Source organism: Camponotus vicinus, unplaced genomic scaffold (genome assembly GCF_025532165.1).
Source record: "Camponotus vicinus isolate PSW18456_S1 unplaced genomic scaffold, iyCamVici1.0 SCAF_9, whole genome shotgun sequence".
NCBI classification, from domain to species: domain Eukaryota; kingdom Metazoa; phylum Arthropoda; class Insecta; order Hymenoptera; family Formicidae; genus Camponotus; species Camponotus vicinus.
The window spans coordinates 3,925,080-3,947,955 of record NW_028141981.1 but is presented as its reverse complement, the minus strand read 5'-3'; the positions used below and the strand labels follow the sequence as shown (position 1 = coordinate 3,947,955).

General features: G+C 37.1%; 1 protein-coding gene across 6 annotated transcripts in view; it reads right to left on the bottom strand.

Annotated features, from left to right (window-relative positions):
- Positions 1 to 22,876, bottom strand: part of LOC145976530 (uncharacterized) — a 228,868-nt gene that overhangs the window by 3,474 nt on the left and 202,518 nt on the right. For all 6 annotated transcript variants that reach the window (XM_083107683.1, XM_083107684.1, XM_083107685.1 and 3 more), the window contains 9 exons: positions 18,055 to 18,183; positions 17,823 to 17,938; positions 17,194 to 17,416; positions 15,186 to 15,320; positions 8,919 to 9,037; positions 5,904 to 6,082; positions 5,030 to 5,188; positions 3,443 to 3,719; positions 499 to 640 (listed from right to left, as the gene is read on the bottom strand). In XM_083107683.1, coding sequence (XP_082963809.1) covers positions 499 to 640; positions 3,443 to 3,719; positions 5,030 to 5,188; positions 5,904 to 6,082; positions 8,919 to 9,037; positions 15,186 to 15,320; positions 17,194 to 17,416; positions 17,823 to 17,938; positions 18,055 to 18,183 — 1,479 coding nt within the window. The remainder of the gene's footprint in view (positions 1 to 498; positions 641 to 3,442; positions 3,720 to 5,029; positions 5,189 to 5,903; positions 6,083 to 8,918; positions 9,038 to 15,185; positions 15,321 to 17,193; positions 17,417 to 17,822; positions 17,939 to 18,054; positions 18,184 to 22,876) is intronic.

Below are 22,876 nucleotides of genomic sequence, written 5' to 3'. Positions count from 1 at the left end.
TTCAATTTTTCATAGTATGTGACTCGGAAAAAGTTATTATTTCTGTGATAAAAATGGATCTGCCATTTTTCGATTCAACCGCATCGATCATAATCAGAGAAGGTATCTCGTGAAGAAAAGTTGTTGTTAAAATTTTCCTTTTTATCCCGCGGATTATAGAATGGGAGGGATGATGCCACGATTGTAACTGGAATTCGTCGTAAGACGAGATGAACGATGGCCGATTGTTAATCAGTGGATAATTTCTTCACGCGGGACGACAGTAACAGATCGTACGAGCATCAATCCTCGGTTTTATGCGAGCGCGATGGTACACGAAATGAGGCGCCATCGTTCGCCGGCAAAACGCCGTTATATTTCAACCGAACATGTCATAATCTCCCGTCGGAACCATTGCAAAACTGCCGTTAAATGTACCTAATAGACAAGATCGCGCGCGACGAAACTTTCGTCGGGTTAATCGGCCCGTGCGCGAGTGCACGGAAGTGGGAAACTCACCTAACCACCACGGTATTCATCTTCCATGGTAGGGTGAAATTCTTGTGCGAATCCCTCGAACAGAACGTGTGCAATCTAAGTCCGGCGGGGTCGCCCTCCTTCCTGTACTCGTGTATTGTCAGATTCCACGCAGTGCAGGGTCCTGTTAAGTAGAGAAACCATAGCATGGGGCGGACAGTATCACTAAATTTAATATTGCGATGATGTAATTTACATTTGAAATTTTAAGATGTATAGAGAAATAATATATGTTTGAATGTTGAATATCTATATTTTCACAATATGTATATTTTATAAATTTTTATATAACGATAAAAAATTATATATAGCGAAAAAAATTAGCACGGCATAAAATATCATTAATTACAGATTTTTTTATCATCGAAGTAATATTTATTTATATAAATTTATTATTATAATATATATATTTTTTGCTTTTTTATAAATATTCTTTTCGTTTATCAAATTAGTTCCATTATTCAAGTACATATTTATAATTTATGATTTGCATTTTGAAATTATACGAACAGATATTTCTTTCATTGCTTATCTTTTATTCTATAAAAATTTGTAATAATCCATACATAAATGGGTTAACAATGAAAATGTTTATTGCCAGGATTGTTGTCCATGGGATTTAACATTTTAGTGAAACTCTCACATGTATGATAGAAAGTAGCATTCAACGATTAAATTTTGCAAGAGGAGCGATTGGTTAGAGAAGGAAGGTAAAAGAGAAAAAGAGAAAGAAACGTACTCGTGCTATGGTTTGAGAAGTATATTAAAACCATTTCCGGCGTTTACGAGGCTTTGATTACGATTTCTACTCTATTCATAATGTTCTATAGTGAAGAGGAAGTAAATGAGAATGAAGGTAGAAACGAGGGAAAAAAAAAAAAAAAACAATTTCTATCGTAAAGTTACGAACGAAGTGTCGTCATCAAATTAATTCGATTCGTAGTCCCGTTCATAAAATACAGACTATTTAATATAAAAATCTCATTAATTTACTTCATAATTCGCGTAAATACTCGCTACTTGTTACTATATTTCTTTAATACAGTAAATACAGGTACCATATCTGTTCATAATGGTAACAGAGGAATACAGGAATTTTTCGATAGAAACTTTTCGCATCATATATCTTTTCTCCCAAATCAAAGCTGATAACGCATGCGATTACATATTTCATTCTTTTTGATTATCCAACCTACTTACTAATAATACTCCATAATAATTCATTCGTAATTTTTCATATTCGCGGGCTTTATTCAATAAAACCATTTCCTTTTTTGTGCAGAGAATACACTCCGTATGTAATAGAATTTTTTTATATTATACGAACGTATAAATCAGCTCTGGCTCATTGTGTCACTATGTATTTTGCTGCATTGATCAATCGCCGTCAGTATTTCGAGAGAAATTAAGAATAAGCTACAATAATAAAATATGACTCGTTTTAACTTATAATCGAATAATAACGAAAGAATGACAATATCAAGCGTTTAGTTTCGAAAGAAAAAAATTACATCTCTCATGCGATTACAGAACATAAGGGAACGTAACGTCAAACATAAGTTCACTCACACAAATGCAACCTTATGCCAGAAAGAACAATATTCCTTGCATCGCATTTCACACCGTGAAGAACAGTCATAATATTCCCAGACTCAAATATATATATATATGCGATGTGGGGTGGTCGTGCGCCTTTGCTGCGCTCGTAAGATGACGACTTACGTTACTGCGGGAGCCTAGAGAAGGCGACGAACGGAAAAGGCGGAAAAACGGGTGGAACGCGAGGAACGCGCGCGGCAGAGGGAGGACACAGTGGGAGATTTCTGCAAAGTGAAGCTCTAGCTTTCGTCGTCGTAGTAAATCCGATGGTCTCTTTAATCTCGCGACCCACTGCCATTCGTTTCGCGACGCGCTCCTCTGTCTTCTCGGTCGGTCGGGTCCGCGACGTCCTCTCTCACCCTTAGACTTTATTCTTCCACAACTTTCACCCTTTCGCATCCGCGACGGCGACGGCGGAGCCAATGGCGCGGATAGAAATTCTGGCGGTCTCTCGGAAGAAAAGCAATCGAGGGAAGATTTCTCCGTGTCGTCGCCAGAGACGAAGCGCGTCGTGCGCAAGATGATCTATCTCTGTTTTCTCTCGAGCCTCGACTAAGATTGGAATAGAATTCTACAAATGGAATTCTATTGCGGGATAGAAAGAGAATTTCTGCTTATCGAAATAAAAGTTAAAGGAGTTATAGGACCGGGAATATCTTTAGGAATAATCGAAAAAAATATATTCTCGATATATAATATTCGATACAATAAGTTGGCCTCATCTATGTTTCTTTTCATTTAATATATTTGAATTTTTTCCAAGAAAATCTTCTAAGCATTATAATAATAAATTTTTAGTAAATATTGCGAAAAAGATGCGATTTGCAACAGTCTTTTGAAATAATACTTGAAATAATTTAATAATCATATTTATTTATTAATAAATTCATTAATAAATATATTTATTAAATAAAATATATCTAATTTTTTTTACGTGAATAAAATTAAGAAATTTGCTAATATATTTATTATTGAATCATGATATATTAAATCTGATTTAAATGATACTTTCATTTATTAAATCTGATTTAAATGATACTTTCTTGAAATATTAAATGATACTTTCATGTCAAAATTTTAAAAAAGGCATTTTGTAGAATAAAATATAAATAATTATAAGTATTGCTGTTACACTTTTAAAAAATTAGAATATAGAGCTAAATAATTACATATTAGTCATATTACAAATATATTCCAGATATTTAGGTAATGTTAAAAGCAGGTATGAGAAAGAAGTGATAGGATAAAATTTTGTAGAAAAGATATAAAAATTTGCCAACAAAGTTTGGACGTAATTACTGAACGGATTGTAGAAAGGACTGCTTACTGCTCTGTGTGGACTTGACTTCGATGATGAGTTGTCGGTCGATCGCCGAATCCAGGATCCACGTGCACTTCTGCTGATAATACTGATTCAGCTTGAGCCCGGCGCTCGCTAGATCACCACCATTGACCTCGCCTTCCGGTTCCGCCATCGTGTGATCACCGCAGTAAGTGTCATTGATAAACTTGTAGGCCGCGTGGAAATTGAGGCCCGCCTTTGATGACCTCGACCACTCGATGTAAACCGGGGTCCAGCTACGGATACCCACCGGAAGCCAGTCCTGCGCGATAATAGAGCCCGTTAAACGGATGAAACGGGACACGAGGGATATGACGTGGAAAATGGCAGGCGGGTCGGAGAAGATGAAAAGCGCGACGAGAAATATGGACTAAAAGAGCCGTTAAGAAATTGAAAATAAGACGAGCACCGGCGATAAAAAGCCGCTGGGATGGAATACGCGAAAGATAAATAAATATATAATGGAGACTATAAATTTAATCGCACGATATTTGCCGCAATATTGAAGAGAAAAAAAAATGATATTAACGATTTATCAATAACTATAATTTATCAATAACATATGCTTATTGTCAATCGCGGATTTTGAATTTAATCCTATGCAGTTAAATTACACGGATTTAGCTTATTGTTTGCATGATAGTTTCAATTGTACCGGAATAATGAGTATTTGAATGTGAAATGATGATTCAACGAATCGAAATCGTTTATAAACTCACCATAACGATTACACTCGACTGGGTAATCTGATAATACGTCTATTAATAATCATCGTGTGGATACAGTTAAAGTCAGGTCAGTTGTGCGACGTGTGTGTGCGTGTGCGAATTGTATGAGCGCAAACAAATTTTATATTGGATCAATTATCTAGCGTTGATAGCTTTTTCTAATATTTTTCCAGCTTAACATAAACACGTTGAATTGAAAACGTTAGAAAATTTTATGTGCATTTTCAAACACGAGTTATTTTTTATTTTTGCATCAGTCTGTATATTGATCGTACACAACAATTGTATATTAAATTCATCACAAAAATAATTTGGATTATTACATTATATTTTAATTATTTATATACTGATTATACAATATTATGACAAATTATAAAAAATAATGATATCACATGCTCGCGCGTTAATAAAACGTATTTAATAACAATGTATTACATATTGCATTGATTGAATTTTCCGCAACAATTTCGTTGCACAGAATTTAATTTATGACGTTTAATTTATCGATGGTAGCGAAAAATTTATTTTAGATTTTTCAAATGTGGTGCGTATGTAATAAATTTTCCCTCTTTTCGAAAAAATGCACATTTCGCTCAGAGCGATATAACAGGCACAAAGACGGTAACGATCGCGTTCACAGAAAATTGCGTATAGCGGGCAATATATTTTAACGACATCGCCAGCGTTCTCGTGTGACAATACGGAGATAAAAGTCGCGGCAATAACGATAGCTTCTATCTCGCTGTATTCAAGGAGCGAAAGTATACGCGGTAAGATGCGAAGCCGCAACATCGTGATGTGTCCATCCATGAATAAAGTTTTTCCGCCGTTTACGCGCGCTCACCTGATAATTTCCGCAGAGACATGTGACAATGTGTCCGGTCTCGGAGACAAGCAAAAGGTGGTCCATGTTCTCCACGGACTTGCTGACGCAGTGGCAGCCGCTGTCACCGCATTTGGTCTCACATGGATTGTTTGGAGTCTGTTTCGTGCTACCTTTTACCTATAAACAGACGCATCGATGATGCAAATGCAAAATGATGACAAAATTTAAAAATCTGCGTAGATGGAAGAAACTGGAAAAAAATAACGGAAACACGATCGATTAATTTTAAAATAATGCAATCTCACGTCTATAAAATTGGCTTGCTATCTTTCCTGTGATTAAGATGCTTTTGTGTGCGCTAAATATATGTTATGAAAACGATTTATATAGCGCGGGATTAAAGCTGTACGATTCTCTCGGTTGTGCGACGAATTTGTAACGTAAATGCGATGCATATCGTTCAGCGCGGGATTACAGTCGCTATGCTTCCACCGGAAATTCAATTGCTGCATTTAATCGTTCTCAGCAGAGAATCGCTGAAACCGTTGTTTCGCCTTCGGGAAACCATGTCTCATGCAACGGAATATTATTTAAACGCGGATTAAAGGCCGGCATCGCGTGCAAATGCAGATTAAAAGTTTTAGTTTTCGGAATAAAACTTCTCCCCACCCCGGTATACCCTCCATTTGACGGTAATGTTTGCTCGTGACGTTTTCTCTCTCTTTTTTTTGACGTCGACTAATGCGAAAATTTTCATTCGCGATGGAAATGCCCGCGGCACAGCATTTAAAGGCCGGGAATAAATTTACGATTTCAATCCCTCTCCTCTTCCCCGGGGCGGACCCGATTAAATGAACGATAGAGAGATTAAACATTTCGTCGGGTAACTCACGGTAATGACCACCGACTGGTTGGGCGCCGGTATAAAGTGCTGCCTGCACTTCACCGGACCTTCCATGGCGAATAATCGGTGCGGCTCCGGATGCACCACCGAGCCTTCCACCGGTGACGTCAATCCGTAATATTCGACGTCGCAAACGCTGGCAGGCTGCTGAGTGCCACCCTCGCGTTCTGTAACGTCAGAGAAAAATGCGTTGCTTATGGAAGTCGAGAAAAATTGTCGAGAAAAATTACCTCGCAGCTTCCGCTTTGTAAAAATAACTGAAAGAAAATTTCCATCTATACGCAAACATGGTATCTTTGATTCTTTCTTCTCTATTATTTCGTAAAAAAATTCTGTTTTTACAATAAACGTTATTAAATTATTACTTTAGCAAATGAAACACAAGAAACGTACAACATATAATAATGAAGTAATCATGTTGTCCATCTACTCGCAGATCTCAATTGAGAAAATTACCAAAACGATCTCGAATGTATATAAGATATCTTCCCGTTCTATCGTACTACGCTCGTGGAATTCTCGCGAGACTCTCGTAACTCTCTATCTCTTTCCTTTACGCCTTTTAGCTTAATTTTTCCGCAAGATAGTTTCTGACAGCGCGAAATACATATACATCAGTGAGTTAAAGATGAATAAACATCTTATGAGCACTTTTATTTCGAGCCAAAGCTCGTGGCTAGACTGAATTTGCTCATTCCGTTTCTTACACGGCAATTTCGCATGATCATTCGCCGCAATTTCGGGGTCGCCCGGTTGAATTCGACCCTTTTCCATAAGGAGATCGGTCTCCACGGATCGCATAAAGTTTTATGTTCCACTGAATAGTACCCGGCGCGAGATAAGGTAGGCTCCAGAATTCCGAGAGATCGAAAACGTTCGATCTTCGTATTCGATGGTTGTCGAGAGAGAAAAAGAAATAAAGAAAAAGAAGAGAGAGGGAGAGAGATGTTCTCTATAAAAAAGTAATGGAAAATCCGTGCAGGAACGCCATTATATGAACACGAAATGAAAAACTGGCGAAGCCATGATTGATTCGAATGCGACATTCGACGTGCGTTTTATCTTCCCGTTTATAAATACAACAATTTTATTTAAGATTTAAAACGCTCAGAATTCCCTCATCGATCGCTGCGAGCATAGAGAGATATGGCGGTATAAACGCGCGTAACATGTGTAACACGTGTAAACGTAATAACGTCGACCAGTGGCACGGTCGTTCTCGTCAATCAGCGTCCCATCAGTAGTTTGTCATTGGGCATGACTTTTGATTCTTGTCATTTACATCTCTTTTTTATAATGGCTCGTGATTGGATTTGCGTGTTGTTCGCTTGTACGATTGTTGTAATCCGGAATGGATACCAGACGGTATTGCCAATAGCCATTTAAAAAATCCGTCGAAATGCGAATTTCATAGTCGATACGATGTGCCTCGTAAAATTCGATCGATGTTTAAAATCTCATCGATATTAAAATTCAATCCGCGTTTTGTGTTTTGTCCTACTAAAATTCTATTTTATTCGTGCTAATTCTATATTGTGATAATTCGGTTTTAGTTTGCATTTCGTGCACTATTGAAAATTGTTTGCGCTTATGAATAATCAATTTTCAAATTCAATGAAACGTGACGCTTAAAAATTTATGAGAGAAAAATTATAGATAAATAAAGCAAAAATGTAAATTTTCACAAATAATACATTAGAAAATTGTAACGAAACAGAAAAAACAAATCATTATTTTATTATATTCCATTATAAACAATTAAAACTAAACGGTGAAATTAGCAATATATCTTTCAGACACATGATTAATTATTTGTAAAAAATTACCTAAGAAGTTTTATGTGAAAAATTATAGTAAATTCATTATCTTAGCCTAGAATTTAAATATGATGTTCTGATCTCGCTTTTGAGCTCCTTTGTAATAATCCCTGGCTTTAGTTTACAAAGTAGCCATAATAGTCGCAAGAGCGAATTATCCAACCGCAATTAATTAAGGGTAACCTGATATGAGCGCGTAATACACTCGGAGTCTCATTTTAATCTCTGGAATTGCCTGGCCAAGGAAAGGTCGTAGCTACTTAATCGGGGTTAAATCTAATCTTTGAAACGGGATTAAGCACGGCCGCTGTTTTTGCGGATACGGACACGTCGATATTGCGAATGTGTCCTCCGGCAACTAACCAGAATCCTCGGCCGAGTGCCAAGCGAATTTCAAGATTACCGTCTGGACGTGCCTATGTTCATCCGATTAAAAGGGAGCCGAGACTGTGACATCGATATGCCAGGCCGTATTTACGGTAATTAGTTACTCGTAATTAGTGGTTTTGATGCGCTGCGATTTATCATTCGAAAAGCTCCGGCCAAAAACTCGATTTTAAATTGATCTGAAGACGGTAGTGATCGCAAATTGCACCGATTATGAGAATAATGCTGACTATTGCCATAATAATCGAGCACTCGGCAGATTTTGTCAGATTTTATAAATAAACAGATGTTGGATAAAATGGTTATTATTCATAAAATTACGCATTATTAAATGAAAATAAAACATATTGTCTATTAAAATACTACAAAATGCGATTTTTCAAAAGACTTTCAGCTCGAGAAAAAAAGTCTGAGAAACATCACATCATAGGATAAATTTTATTGCGCGATCTCTTTTCTAAACTTTCACTCGGAGACATAAAACTAAGAAGCTTTTCTCGGAAGCGCGTAAAGAACGCGATTGCGCTCGTAACTCGCGAAAAAAAAGAGAAAAAAATAAAAGAGCGAGTTGCGCCGAGGGCGATAGAGTACCGTGCGAAAAAGTTGACGAGGTTTTTCGCGATTTCGCGGCGCTTACACGCAGGGAACTTGATTGCGCGGCGACGGCGCATGTCATAATCCAATTTCTGACATGCGGCCGTTTATTTCGCTCCGGGTCCGCGACGAACCGCGGTACGTTCGTTTCATCTGACGACGCTTTTTTTTTTACGATACGACACGAGTGTGCGTACGCACTCACCGTCATGAAAGTAGTACGAGACCTCCATATACTCCTCGTCAGTGGGGCTGTTTGAGGCGCGCCTTAAAACCACCGTCATGTCTCGGCCATTGGACGAGTAACGCTTTGGTTCGACGTACCTGGAAGAAGAATTAAGAGAATGTCATTTACGCTCGTTTTAAACTTCCGCTGTCGATGCGCGAAGATCTTTTCACGTTTTCGCGCGAAAGTGGTTTCCGCTCGTTTTTTAGATCGGAAGTTGGTATAAATCAAACGACAATAGTCAATTGATGGCAGGTAATATTTTAATCTTTATATGTTGTTGAGAGAGATATTGGTCAGTATTTAAATACTTGCTCTCGGATACATTTTGCGTCAAGTGCGTCGATACTTGAATATTTATTGAGACCTAACTTTAGTTTATAATAAACCATGGTCGGTTTATAATTAATAAAAAAAACTTTACAAATGATTATTATTATATTTTTTTTATTTTGTACTAAAAGGATTTCTTTTGCTGTCATATAAATAAATAAATAAAATATATAAAAATTAAGTACAGTAGCTTTTCAAGATCTCATGAATTCTTATCTCAGATATATAAAATTTATCTTTATGAATTAATGACAGAGTCGAGATAGCTAAATGGTTTTGCCTCTCGATCATATACAATTTATAAAGGAACAAATTGCATTTGCCGGAATAGTATTATGAATAATGATTGATCCGATTTCCGTCTGTATGTACGTTACATTCGCACACATACTATGCAAGATTCATGACACTTTTCACCGGAGATGAATTTAGGACACGTGGAAACTTCGACGCGAATTATTAATTCACCATTATCTCGCGAAGAGAGAGAAGAGCGGACGAGAGCAAAGCGACGCGCACGAAAGGGCGCGAAAGGGTGCTCCACCGGAAGTTGCACGAGAACCCGAGACAAAGCGGGATGTAAATCTTGCACGTAAGACTCTATTTTCTCCGGGCAAAGTTGTAAATGGACGTCTTGGGATCCGCCTCCCGATAGTCCGCCGGCGCGAGAATTGCCTATGAGTTAGTTTTGCAAGATAAATCGGAGCCCTTTTCTTCGCCACCCTGTGGTATCGCGGGAGAAGGACCGGCCCTTTGTCGCCCGAATGAGTGCTTGAAGCTACGTCGTCGACTTTCTAACACCGCAGCAACTTTTCCGCATGACGAACGATCTGACATTATTCAAAGTTAGTGACGTTTGACGCTTCTTTAGATAAATTTATCGAGACCATCCAGTGGAAGTGAATCATATCTCTTCGAGATATGTTTTGCCAAAATACAAAATTTATTGGCTAATGTTTTCTTCTATACAACTAAAGAAACATAAAGATGAATTGTTACAAATGGAAATAAAAAGATTAAAAGACGATCGCGACTTGACAAGAAAAAGTTTTAAATATAGTTAAATAAAATGTTATAAAGAGTAATAGATAATATCAAATTTAATAAACTGATTTCATCATTTTTAAAAATATAGGCAGAAAATCTTAAATTATTATATTTTACAAGAATGTGTGTGATCTCTTTAGAATTGCATTTATTTTTTTTACAATGTGACGCTCATAAGATATAGGCATATTTAAGTATATTAAAAGCCGGCATAATTATTTTCAAAACAAATCACGGAATCTTTAAATGATAGTTTACTTTATTAGTGCGTTGGATAAAGTGATGGCTCGATACGATTGATCTGTGTCGGTTCATTGGCTGCTTCCAACAGGGGGTGGCTTTTAGTTGGGTATGGCGTGCATGAAGATTAAATTACTTGATGGCTATTCCGGATTGATCCTCGGTGTATCCAGTATCCATGCACGGGTAGAGATTAAATAGAGCGTGCTCCAGGCAATTCACTTGAATAATTGCAATGCCAATTAGATCCTTTCATCCCTTTGTTTAGTAAGTATCGTTTACAAAACGTGATAGAACCGTATCATTAGTATGCAATCGTTTTTAGATCTTAACTTTGCTATTATACTCAAGATATGTCTCTGCTTTTCCTATTCAATTCTTTCTCTAAAATGTTAAATGAAGAATACAATTCTCAACATTTATATTCTCGAATTCTAAATATGAAGATTTAAAATTGTTATGCTAGATTTCTCTTGTATTTCTATGGTAATTCTATGGTCTTTATATGGCAAAACTCAAAGTTTGCTTCGCCAAGTCCTAATCTGCGAACCTTTGTAATCTCGTTTTATATGGTATCGCCTTAATGTCGTTTCGGGAGTATCGCGAAAGACGGAAGGCGGAAACCGGAAATTCGGCGGGATACGTGCCCGACTGCGAGCGGCGACGGGAGTGGAGAACGTGCTAGGCGGATGAAGCACGGGCGTTATTTCGCATGAATTTTTACGAGATTAGTCGACATAAAACACGCGGCGGTTCCATAGGCACGTACGTACGTACTGCATCCGGTCGAGCCTGCTGTTGCTGCCGAACATAAATCGTCTCGGGACCGGCTGGGGTGCGCGGCAAACGTTAGAAATTAAAATAGATTAAAAACTGCCAGAATGGCGTCAGCAAGGTGGCGCAAGACAAAACGCGCGCATGATAAATATAGTTCTTCTTCCCGAAAAGAAAAAACAATTCTTCCTGTTTTAAGAGATCGAGTGGAAGGTCGACGATATAGCGTGTTTAACTTTTAGTTTCCTCCAACATCGATCCAGCAAACGAATGTTGGTCGTGTGCAATTGTTGTTCACAGAAGTACTTCGTAAATTTTGCATCTCATGAGAATAATCGGACGGCTTATATTTTTCTATGCATACACATACTTTTTAATATTTAATATTTGTAAGAGTTTTGCTAATTCTTTAAATATATGAAATTCTTGCGCAGGAATCCATAGAAAAGTTTCCTTCTGTGTCTAGTTGATTCTTCGAATTCACTTCGAGATTTCCCAAACTTCGAGACATATGTGCGAGTATCACAATATTTCAGACTTTTTACTCGTTTCGAAGTGAAGGGAACGAAAGAGAGAGAGTAAGACCAGAGCGAATCGATCGGTAGTCCATATCGGTGCTGGACCGGGACGATGGCGCTTCGAAATCTCTTCTGGGAAATCTCTTAGCCCACTCGCGCATCACTCGTTGGGCCATTCGTTGGTCGGTTCTCGTTCTTTTTGCGCCGGTCCATCAAGTTCACCTCCGATGCAGAGTCCGCGCGACAGACATTTCGCATCCGTCCATTTCCCACGACTTGCATAATGCATGCGGCTGTTGGCTGTTGCAGGACGTCTAGGACGTCTCGCTCGTTCGTTTGAAAGTCCCCTTTGCACTCATATCCCTCTTTCTCTTTCTTTCTCCGGGTTCGGTCAGTCGGTCGGAATCCTGGTTCGCGGATCACCGCCGGTTTCCAGCCTCGAGAGGAATCACGTGATACCTTTGTTTGTCGTCACTCGACTCTCTCGGTCTGTTTCCACGGCCGATTGGCCAATCTCGTCTCTAGAGGCTTCGGCATCGAAGTTCCTGCCGGCAAACTTGTCCTGCATAGACGGATACAAATCGCGAATACGAATAAACGAGATAGCTTTAATATTTTTTCTTTTAGACGTACAAATGTATTTCTTCATTTTTATAAAATCGTGTAGTTTTTTATTATCTAGTATTTTATCTTTCGCTGCGAGAGAGATTTGTGAGCACGTTCTGAGTTACATTTTAGATCATCTGGCGTTTTTCATAATTTCATGAGGTAAATGGAAGAAAGACATGTCATGACATCTAATCGAATAATTGTCGGAATAAGGATTTAAAGAGAGATTTTAAAAATTCCGGAATGCAATTCGTTCTGTTCACGTGCTACGTCGCTGCTCAATATGTATGGCTAAAAATCTTCCTTCAAATATCTTTCTCGTCACGTTTTTCATTTGATATGACCTCTATTCTACCTCTCTTGAATTTTTATCAAGCATCTCATTCTTACATCGATATCTCGACTTTACTGCAAAAAGCACGTATGACGAATAAAAATATCTGCTGTAGTAATTTACCGTATAACGACGACAACATAGATAGAATAAAATCTAAAAATTTACAAATTTTTTCAAACATTCAAATATTTCTAATAAATTCAATATTTCATAAGTTTATATACTATTTTAATCATTTCGCTTTGTTAATATTACAATATACTTAACAATAATTCTCTTTAGTAATAATCATTAATTTACATAAAATGTTTACTTACTATTCTTTTTACAAAATAAATATTTATTTTCGAATTTGTTTTTCGAGTTTCAATTTTAAAAATTTTTTATTTTATAGACACCTAATTCGGGTTGGTATGATAGCATTTTGTTATCAAACACTGCAAGCCATAAATTTTACAATGAAAGAGGGGAGAGAGGTATTAAACGGATTAGCTGGTATTCTATCAACGCCCAGCTCGTGCTCGCATTTATTATTATTCGCGCCAGTAAATCGATCGGCATTAAATGTTTACGACGTTCGAAAGAACCATGTTCATAAAACGCGTTTCAAGGTGGAAAGTAACCTTGTCGTGTACAGGGATTTGTATCACATAAACGGTACGCGACAAAGAGTCCATTTTCTTTTGAATGAAAGTAACGTGCCATTGAACAGCATAAAGTTACGCGGTTTACGTGCTTTTCGTCATATAATTTTACACAGAATCAAATTTTTAAGATATTATCGAAAGAATGGTTCGTAAAACAACTGTATAAAGCATGATGACTTTGTTAAATATGTATTACATTTAAACGTATTTTGATAACAATTATTATATAACATGTATTATATTTTTAGCTGAGAACATTGCGCAATTTTATAGAAAAATTAAGCGAAAATGCAAACCAGCGCAAAATGAATGGAAATTGAATAAACTAATTAACAATTAATAGTTGTTTTCGCATGATATTAATATTCATGTAATATGTTTTCGATATATGTGTTTCTCGTGCATTTTTTAAAGTTATGTTATTTATCAAACGAAAAAATTTACGATGTAATCGAAAGATTCTTCTATCGTAAAAGTCACGCTATCACAGGAACGTTACGAGCAAAAGTACATACGCCCGACCAGCTGTTCCAGAGTTGTGCTATAAATTTTTGTTATGCTCTTTTATATGCGTCGTATGACAATATTGTGGAATTAAATATAACTGGAAACAGCTGAGGAAAAATAAAATGGTTACAACTTTAACCGTACTGTTATTGATTCGCGAGAACACTATGTCTGTAAAATACACATTTCGACACAATTTCTGTGGTCAAAGTTGCTTATCTAAAATCGAATTAAAAAATATACCGCTTATAAAGCAGAAAAATATAATATTGATAATTGGTAGAACTTTCGTAATTATCTAAAAAAGTAAGGAATATGAAAGTTTCTTAATGAAATTAATAAACTTCGGCTTTTAATGTGCAAGATTAAAAAGTTAATAAGACAAAAATAAGTAAAATAAAAAATTGACCGTTCTAAGATTCTTGTTAAAGAATTCATTGAAGAAAATCGAGAGACGCGCCACTTCCGAGATATCGCATGAATAACTGCATCCGGACTTTGGTAATGCTGCGGCAACGACTGAACGATTTCAGATAACTACCATTCTGTGCATTCTGTGACATCTTTTCATTCGGATATGTACTCGCTATAAATAGCCTCGTAACCACGGAATGCACAGCGTGCGAGAGTCTGGCGCAGTCATCTTTCATACTTTGACTTCCGGTGAGATGAGTATGAGGTATCGCTTTGCATACCGCGCCTAGTCTAGCTCTTGGATGATGGATCTGGCAGGGCTGTTTTATGATTACGTGCCGACGATCTCTCGCTGCTTCTCTTCAATATGATGACGGGCGCTGGTTCTTATTTCGCGCGTCAATTCAGTTCTTGTCTCGCGAGATATGTGTCCGAGGTATATAATGAATAAATTTCAAAGTATATGTATATACGCTGTGAAAAAAATCGCGTCGGTCTCACGTCGACGTAAGAGCATCGGAGTGAAAGAAATTTTGCAACGAGACTCGTACATGGATTAGCGCATTAGTAGGATTGTTGCATCACTAGGCGATTTGTATCCTGCATCTCGGTTAAGGGGACTAATCTCCATTTTGATGCCGCGGGTTCTAAGGAGACTTAACCAGTTCTCTACCGGTTTAAACCACATTGCGCGCATTGCGAGTTGCCGAGAGAAATCCCCAAATTTACCAACTCACTATTACAATGCATCACCGATAAACCGTATACGATAGTATCTCTCTAATGACTGCTCTAATAACTATGGGGAGAATCCACTTACTTATCCTGGCCCGCGAGTTCCCGCGGGAGCCACTGCGCAGGACTGCAGATCTTCTCCAAAGAGTTGGCAGTATCCAGTATCCCGCTCTCCGGCGAACCGTCGAATATCTCGATCGCCGATTGACAGGACTGCGCACTGTAAAATCGATAATGGGGAGCATATTTATACATATTTATCAATAGACTTTATGATAAATCGCGTGTCATAAAAGTTCGACATTTTTAAAGCAACATTAAAGAAACTCAACGTCGATGTCTCAACTGCAAATCCATGTGCAAAGAATTTTTTCTAAAAATTAATATTAATATATTTTCAAGATAAATATATTTTCAATTTTTTAGAATTAATTTTATCGAGTTGTTAAAAAAGCAGATTTAGTGCACTGATTGATATTTGCATTCAATTTTCTTTTTAATTTTGAAGAAGCGGAACATGTGTTTGCTATTCCGAAATAATCCGCAAATGTAAACCGAAATGTTCGAACGCGCGCCACGTTTCTGTTGCCTTTAATCACCTCAGAGACATAGCAAGGAAGCTGGGAAGCTGCGAAAATCCGACATCGATATCGCTATTACGCGCTCTCGTTCATGCAACCAGCATGAAAATGAGTAAAAGAGGAAGAGAAATATACACGTGGTTCGGGTAGACGAAGCGATATTCTCCCCGTACTCGGAGATATTTTCTCGGTTCACCTGGCGCTCGGATTTACAATATTCCGTTTAAAATTCATACTATCTTCAATAAAGCTCCGCCATTTTGCGCGGCATACCTTCAGCTTATATCGAATTTTATGTTATATATATATATATATATATATATATATATATATATATATATATAATAAGAGGTTTTGGAGACAGTGGCAATGTCGAAATTGTTGTCAGAGATACGAAACCGTCATCGTTATTGGTTCCGAGAGTGGTGATTTCATTCCTTTCTCACAACGTGTTCTATCTCTTGGCGCATACGAAACACAATCTTCGTAAGACGCGGTTTCGCGGTTACGCATTTCGCATGTCGCCGGCGTCTCGCATGATAATTGAAAATACCCAGAATACGAACGTGAAATGCAAACGTGTCTTTTCTCCTTTTTGTCACCCCATGTGATTTAACGCTACTTTCCGCGACGAGCCTCGGGGCGGCTTCTCCCTGGTTCCGCGTTTCCATAAGTTACGCAAGCCACCGCTAACTGTGAAATAAAGATCCCGCCGTGCAAACGTAACGGCGCGATCGAGGAAATAGCTAACTTTCTCACATATAGCATAGATGTTGAATGATATTTCAGATTTTCTTAAAAGATCCTAACATTTCACTATATTCAGATTTCTATTAAGACATCGACGTGTTATGATTTATAACTTTATAATAACTATTTAATTGATTTCTTCATTAAGGCAAAATAAAGAAATGAATAACGGAGATTTAGAACTATTTAAGAGATTTAAAACATCTCAAGTTAAATATTATTAACTCGTTATCCAAAATAGATATTCACTCTTCTCTATCAAAAATTAATATTTTTATCTTTATACGAGGTCAAAATTTTTATCGTTCGAAAATTCTGAAATATTTTAATATTTGTTTTTTTTTTATTTTGTTGTGGGAGGAAACAGCTGAATTAGATGTAAAAGTATTGTATTTTCTAAGCATTATTTCTTGAACGCGCTTGCAATCGATGTCAATAACAGAGCTTACAATGCATTAATCAATAGAATAAACCGTCCTTTTTTCAACTATTCTGATGTCATATCGTCATGAATTTGTAGAGATTAGCAAACGCGATCGAAAACAATCAATAAACAAACGCAAAAAGTAATTCCGTATAGTGCATCGTGCTCGCCGTTACGTAATGACTGTAATTTTCTCTGGTCTTTGAACGATGCGATTGGTAGAGAAACACATCGATGTAGAAGATACACAGTTTCTCGCCCGGTCCAACCGCGATCGCACGTGCGTTTCGATGTATGGTTTCTTGGAAATTCGTAATAAAGGGTGAAAATGGGGTTACCTGAGGTTGTAACTGGCTAAAGAGACATGTCCGGTGTCGTAAGTGCGACCACGCAACACGAGTCTGCATGTCGTGGACTTTGGCTTGCCTCTGGTATCGTGGTGACCTGCCCGTACCTTCTCTCCACTCACTTCGAGATCGCAGCTGCTGATCATGGCACCTTGGTCCTTACGATGATCATGTAGGTCACGGTTGTTGTAACTACCGGACTTCATCATTTCAACTAGAAGATTAGAGAATCGTGAGAACTTCAATAATAATTTGTTTTTTTTTTCATATATATGATATAAAATTAAAATAGAGATAAAAATTCAAAAGATTGATTCTAAAAATTCTAAATATATATAATGCAAGAATCTACTTTTAATTTTTAATTATTTTCCAGAAAAATTAAAATGGAAACAAAAATTCGCGAAGACATAAAATTTTGTTTACGGAGATTACGCAGTGTAAACATTTCTAATCCTAATTACTTTTTTTATGTTAGCTAGATGATACGAATATTATCATATTTTTTATGCATTATATAAAATATATGTAATATGTATTCCTACATACAATAGAGATATTATTATGTATATGTAATATGTATTCCTCCATACAATAGAGATATTATTATTATTACTTACGACTTTTATTCGTGCTGTCAATAGCAATCGTTGTTGGAGCTTCCGTCGTCATTTCTATAAAATTCAGTGTCGCGACGAAACCGTTGTAATCGAAAGGTGATACTTCGGGTCCAGTTCTGTAAAATAAGAAAAATATTTTTAAAGATACATAAAAACAAAAAAATATTTAAATTAACAAAATGTTTGCAATAGATCAATGTTTCATGTTTTGATAAAAAAATCAATTTTTCACCTAAACTCGACGAGAAGTTCTTGACCGTCATACATCAATGCTATTCTCTCCTTGCCGCAGAGCATCTTTAGCAACGGACTCGACGTGGTCGGGCCAGAATAAACAGCGATATAATCACTGGTACAATGGCTGAAACGAAAATAGAAGTATCTTTATAATGTGATTATATGTTTGGGGCTGTTTAAGGGCTTCGATACTCTCTTCATCTTCCGTGCCGGGATAAATACCGATATAAACGAGAGATGGAAAATAAAAATGGAGAAGGCGTGAAAGGAGGAGAGACTATCGAAACGGTCGAGAATCATGTACCGATTTATCAGGGAATTCACGAGGATGAACTGGATTCGAGAAGAGGCCGTGGAAGTTTTGCCATTAAGAAAATATCCAATATTACCGGTAAGGCGAAGAGCGGCTGCGCCGAATTACCGCGATGGGATGGCGTGATTTATTTTACGAGGAAACTTCATCGCGCCTGTACGATCCTCGGCAGGGACGATCCCTCGCAGCTGGGATCACGAAAATGCGATTTTAATAATGTGGCCAATTAGGGGTCATCGTGGCTTTCCTGGAGGAGATTGGCCGTACCTTCGGATTACCGTATATAGACGAGCGGTGATTAAAAGCAGTCTCTCTTCCCCCACAATTATCGCCGATAACATTATGTTATGCTTTATTGACTAGTTCTAAAGTAAAGATTGCTTTGTTGCTTTTAATACTTGGAGATGTTATACTTAATTCATTATAAAATCAAATATTAATTCAATTATAAAATCAAATATTATAAAATATAGTAGAGAGACTAAAATATTATAAGATACAAATATAAGAGAGACAGATAAAATTAAAATTTAAAAATGAATGTTATTCAATAAATATTATTCAATTTTTGCATCGCATATAATTATGTTACATAAATTAAAAATTTTAGTAAAATGGTAATTCTTTCTTTTGTCTATTTTACTATCATTCTAACATTTAATCTACATAATATTCTATTTAATATTATTTGGAAGAATATAATATCAGATAAAAAGAGATAATCATTTAAAATTCTCTAAGATATATTTGAATCTACAAATGTAAATGAACTTCATACTGAATATTAACCAAAATATATGTTCTGGTTCATCAGCGATATTATTACAATCAAGTAGGTGCTGCGAGCATGTCAATGTTGAAATATTCGAATGGTATTCGCTAAGATTCTGAAGAAGCTGCTCTAAACACGTAACAGGTGCTTTACAAAACTTTTCTCATAATTCTAATTAATTACTTCGAAGTATGAGCACGAAGAAATTAATGGGAAAACTTTGTTGCTCATAGTTCGATTTTACCGGTTAAATTTTGTAGTTAAAATGAAATTCCATACTATTCAAATCTCGCTATTTCATCTCTCATTATTCCAGATTATGTTAACCTATCCAAATGCGCATTAACGAGCAACATAGATTGTGATGAATTAATTACAACATATTATACGTTGTATTAGCACTTGAGTTTAATGGGTCTAATGATCCTTACATTATGTGTAATCTCTGTGCATAATCATTTTAATATAGACTTTTTAAGTTTTTTCAAATTTATTTTATCAAATATATTTTAATTGATTCATTTTTAAAAAATTTTTTTCTGTCTTTATTCTATTCTACAATACATATGCTGTTTCCCGCGGCGGTATTAAACTGGATATTAAAACTGGAAATTTTTTCGTTTTTCTCGTTTTCCTCTTTTTTTTTTAAACGCTTTTTCACACGAGCTCATCACTTTCGATAAATTAGATCCTACCCCTTGGATGGCGCGAACAATGAACAGGCCGTAATTATTTCCATTAAGATAGAAGGAAAGGGAAGGGAAGAAGGAAAAGGGGAACTGTCGGTCGGGAACGGATCGTTGCCGCGGAAATAGTTCTGTACGTCATTTTCCGCCCGAGCAGCTCGAACACTAGAAAATCGGATTCCTCCAGCCTCATTTCGCGCGAGGCTCGTGTCGCCCCTAACCGTCGTGGAGCAGAAAAGAAGAAGCGAATAGGCTTCCATCCACAGCGGAACCATTGTGTGGGCATGTGTGTGCGTGCGTGTGTGTCATGTTCCGGCACGTTACAAAATGTCCTGAGATAAAGCGCGTTTTAACGCAAATCCACTGGAGTAAATTAAAAATTTCCCCCTCGCGTTCGCGTTGATCTCCTCTCCGCGAAACTCGCATGGGCATTTCGTATCACATCCGGCGCGAACACCAGATAAACGGAGGGAGTTTGCATTATGCAAACCAGATTTTCCAGTCGCGCAAATACTCTTGTTTGCGAATTCAGTCCTCCTCACATATCTCGCGCGTCCAGTGTTACAATCGCTAAATAATTTTTTAGGCCATCGATGCCCATGACTATTCAAAACGGATACACGTAAAATCCGAGGGAAACGAGAAATGAAAAAAAAAAAACAGTACGCACACAACGCGTCAGTGATTACATTGTCGCGAAACTTCATCGTTCCGAAATATCGTTTCTGTGCGCAATTATTCGAGGGCGCGCAAAGTTTTGCAATATTGAAATCGAATAAATGTCTGCCAACTCTCAAAAATGTGTAATCCTGAATTTTCATCTTTCTTTTTTTTTCATTTCAATTCGTATAAATATTCTCTCATATTCATTCATATGTTTTCGGGATATTTCACCATCCTTCATTTCGATATTGTGAGTTTTCGGGATTTCGCGCACCCTTCAATATTTCGGAAAAATGGCATTTTTTAACGTTATCCCACATTTTTCTCTCGGGAGAATCTCGAGAGCATTACGATTTTTTGAGATTTCAACGTACGTTTTTATTCACGATTTATACAAAAAGGTATCTCGATCAAAGATTTAAATGCGGAGGGAAGTTTTTCAGGGGCATAAAGTTTCCACGAAATATTTTATCCTCATTAACGACGCCTTTGGAAACATAATAGCGGTTTACTGAAAACCGCTTCCGCTGCTTGCTTTGGCCTTCTCAGCGCCACTGATTATAAAGTGATTAAGGGACAAAATCCGAGTGTAGGAGATAGCGAGATATGTTCGTGTAGTCGTCGGCAAAAAGGCTCTATGGCGATTAGGTTGATTTTATTAATTAAACGTAGCCGCAGTCACGAACATGTAAAGAGCGCTATCGTCGATAATGCTATCCTTTTGCGCATCAATTAAAACTATCGTTAGTATAAAGGAACGCAACACTTGTAATCTTATATTCAGCTCTGCTTCCCGTTAATGAGCGCAACATAATGTGGTCTCTAATTATGAACAACACTAGAGATACATAAAATCTGATGGAGAAATTCATATGATTTTTTATTATCTCACGCAAAAATAGGAATATACACACACACACATATATATATATATAAAAGAACGTTTTCTAATTATGTTCTTAATTATACACATATAATGCATCAAAGATATTGCACACTTTTTTATTTCAAGTTTTCCGAAAAATTGATTCTTCGATTTTCTTTGAAATATAAATACACTTCGTATAAAGAATTTAGACAGCACAAAAAGGCTAATAGATATTTCAACGGTGTCTAAAGCTGATACGATATCTTTATCGTTTTTTTTAGGCATATGTGCTGTCTGGAAAAAGTTATTATTATACGAAACATGTACAAGCATATCCGTGACCTGACGGCAAGTCTATTGTCGAGGGACCGGAAAATGCTTTTGAGGGAATAGCTTTGCGGTTCATTATACAATCTGGATCGCCCTTTCGATGGGGGATGACGACGACCGAGCGAAAAACCCCAGCAATCGCAGGACCCGTTTCTTGCAGCTTGCTCTGACGTCTTGGTTTTATTCATTCCACGAGCTTGCTCTCCACAATCTATTCGCCTCGAGTTCTTTCTTCGCGCGGAATCTAAGGTGCGCAGACAGATTCAGGGTATATGTTAATCTGCTTGAGATTACATCGTCGAAAAGGCGCCGGACCGTAATTCCACTTCCGCAGGAAGAAAGTGCGACAGGTCTGAAAAGAGCGATCTTTATGCGGGTTCTCGTCTCGCTGTCGTGACGATTCTTCAGCGACTTCCCGCCATATTGAATTGCGACGAGAGAAAAGTGGATCTGGTTTCGTCCACCGAAGAACCGTGATATATCCACGATTCGCAATTCTATCTTCCGCGGGATAATTAAGGCGCCGTAACGGCATGAATAAATTACTATGACGTTACAGAAGGCAGGTGCGCGCGAAGTTAAATGTCAAAAAGGCCGTTGTTGCGTCGTTAATCATCGTGCATGGAGGAAAATGTAGTACAAAGATTAGCACGACGGTTTAATTAAGATTCGCAGTGGGCGATTTATTGCGACAAATGTATTATTTAGAAGAGATGCGATCTTATAATCTTGAAAAAAAATCTCTTTCAATATTTATTTTATTATTATCCGTATTTCTCACATTAAGTATTTATAATTGTTTCTTATTATACAAAGAATATATTTTTACGCTTTCTACGATAGTGAAGTTAGCATGTGCAGCTTTTATATTTTATCTGCATTGTTTGTAAAAAACAAGAACGGCTAATATTTGGCTGTTATATTTTGAAGACAGCATCGGCGAAATGATTGCGCAGGGAGTTGTAACAAATGCAATTACGGTAATAATCTCGCGGAAGGCAATAACCGTACACAGTTGCATTAGATGTGGCGGTACACGGGTAAATGCCACGTTTATATTACGCAATCAAAGCGGTGCCAGCAGATATCGTATGTAACTGTGTGTAACTAATGCAGTACTATATAGGCTATGCGATATTAATGTACCGCCAGATCCAATTTACTGCTATTAATGCGGCATAGATA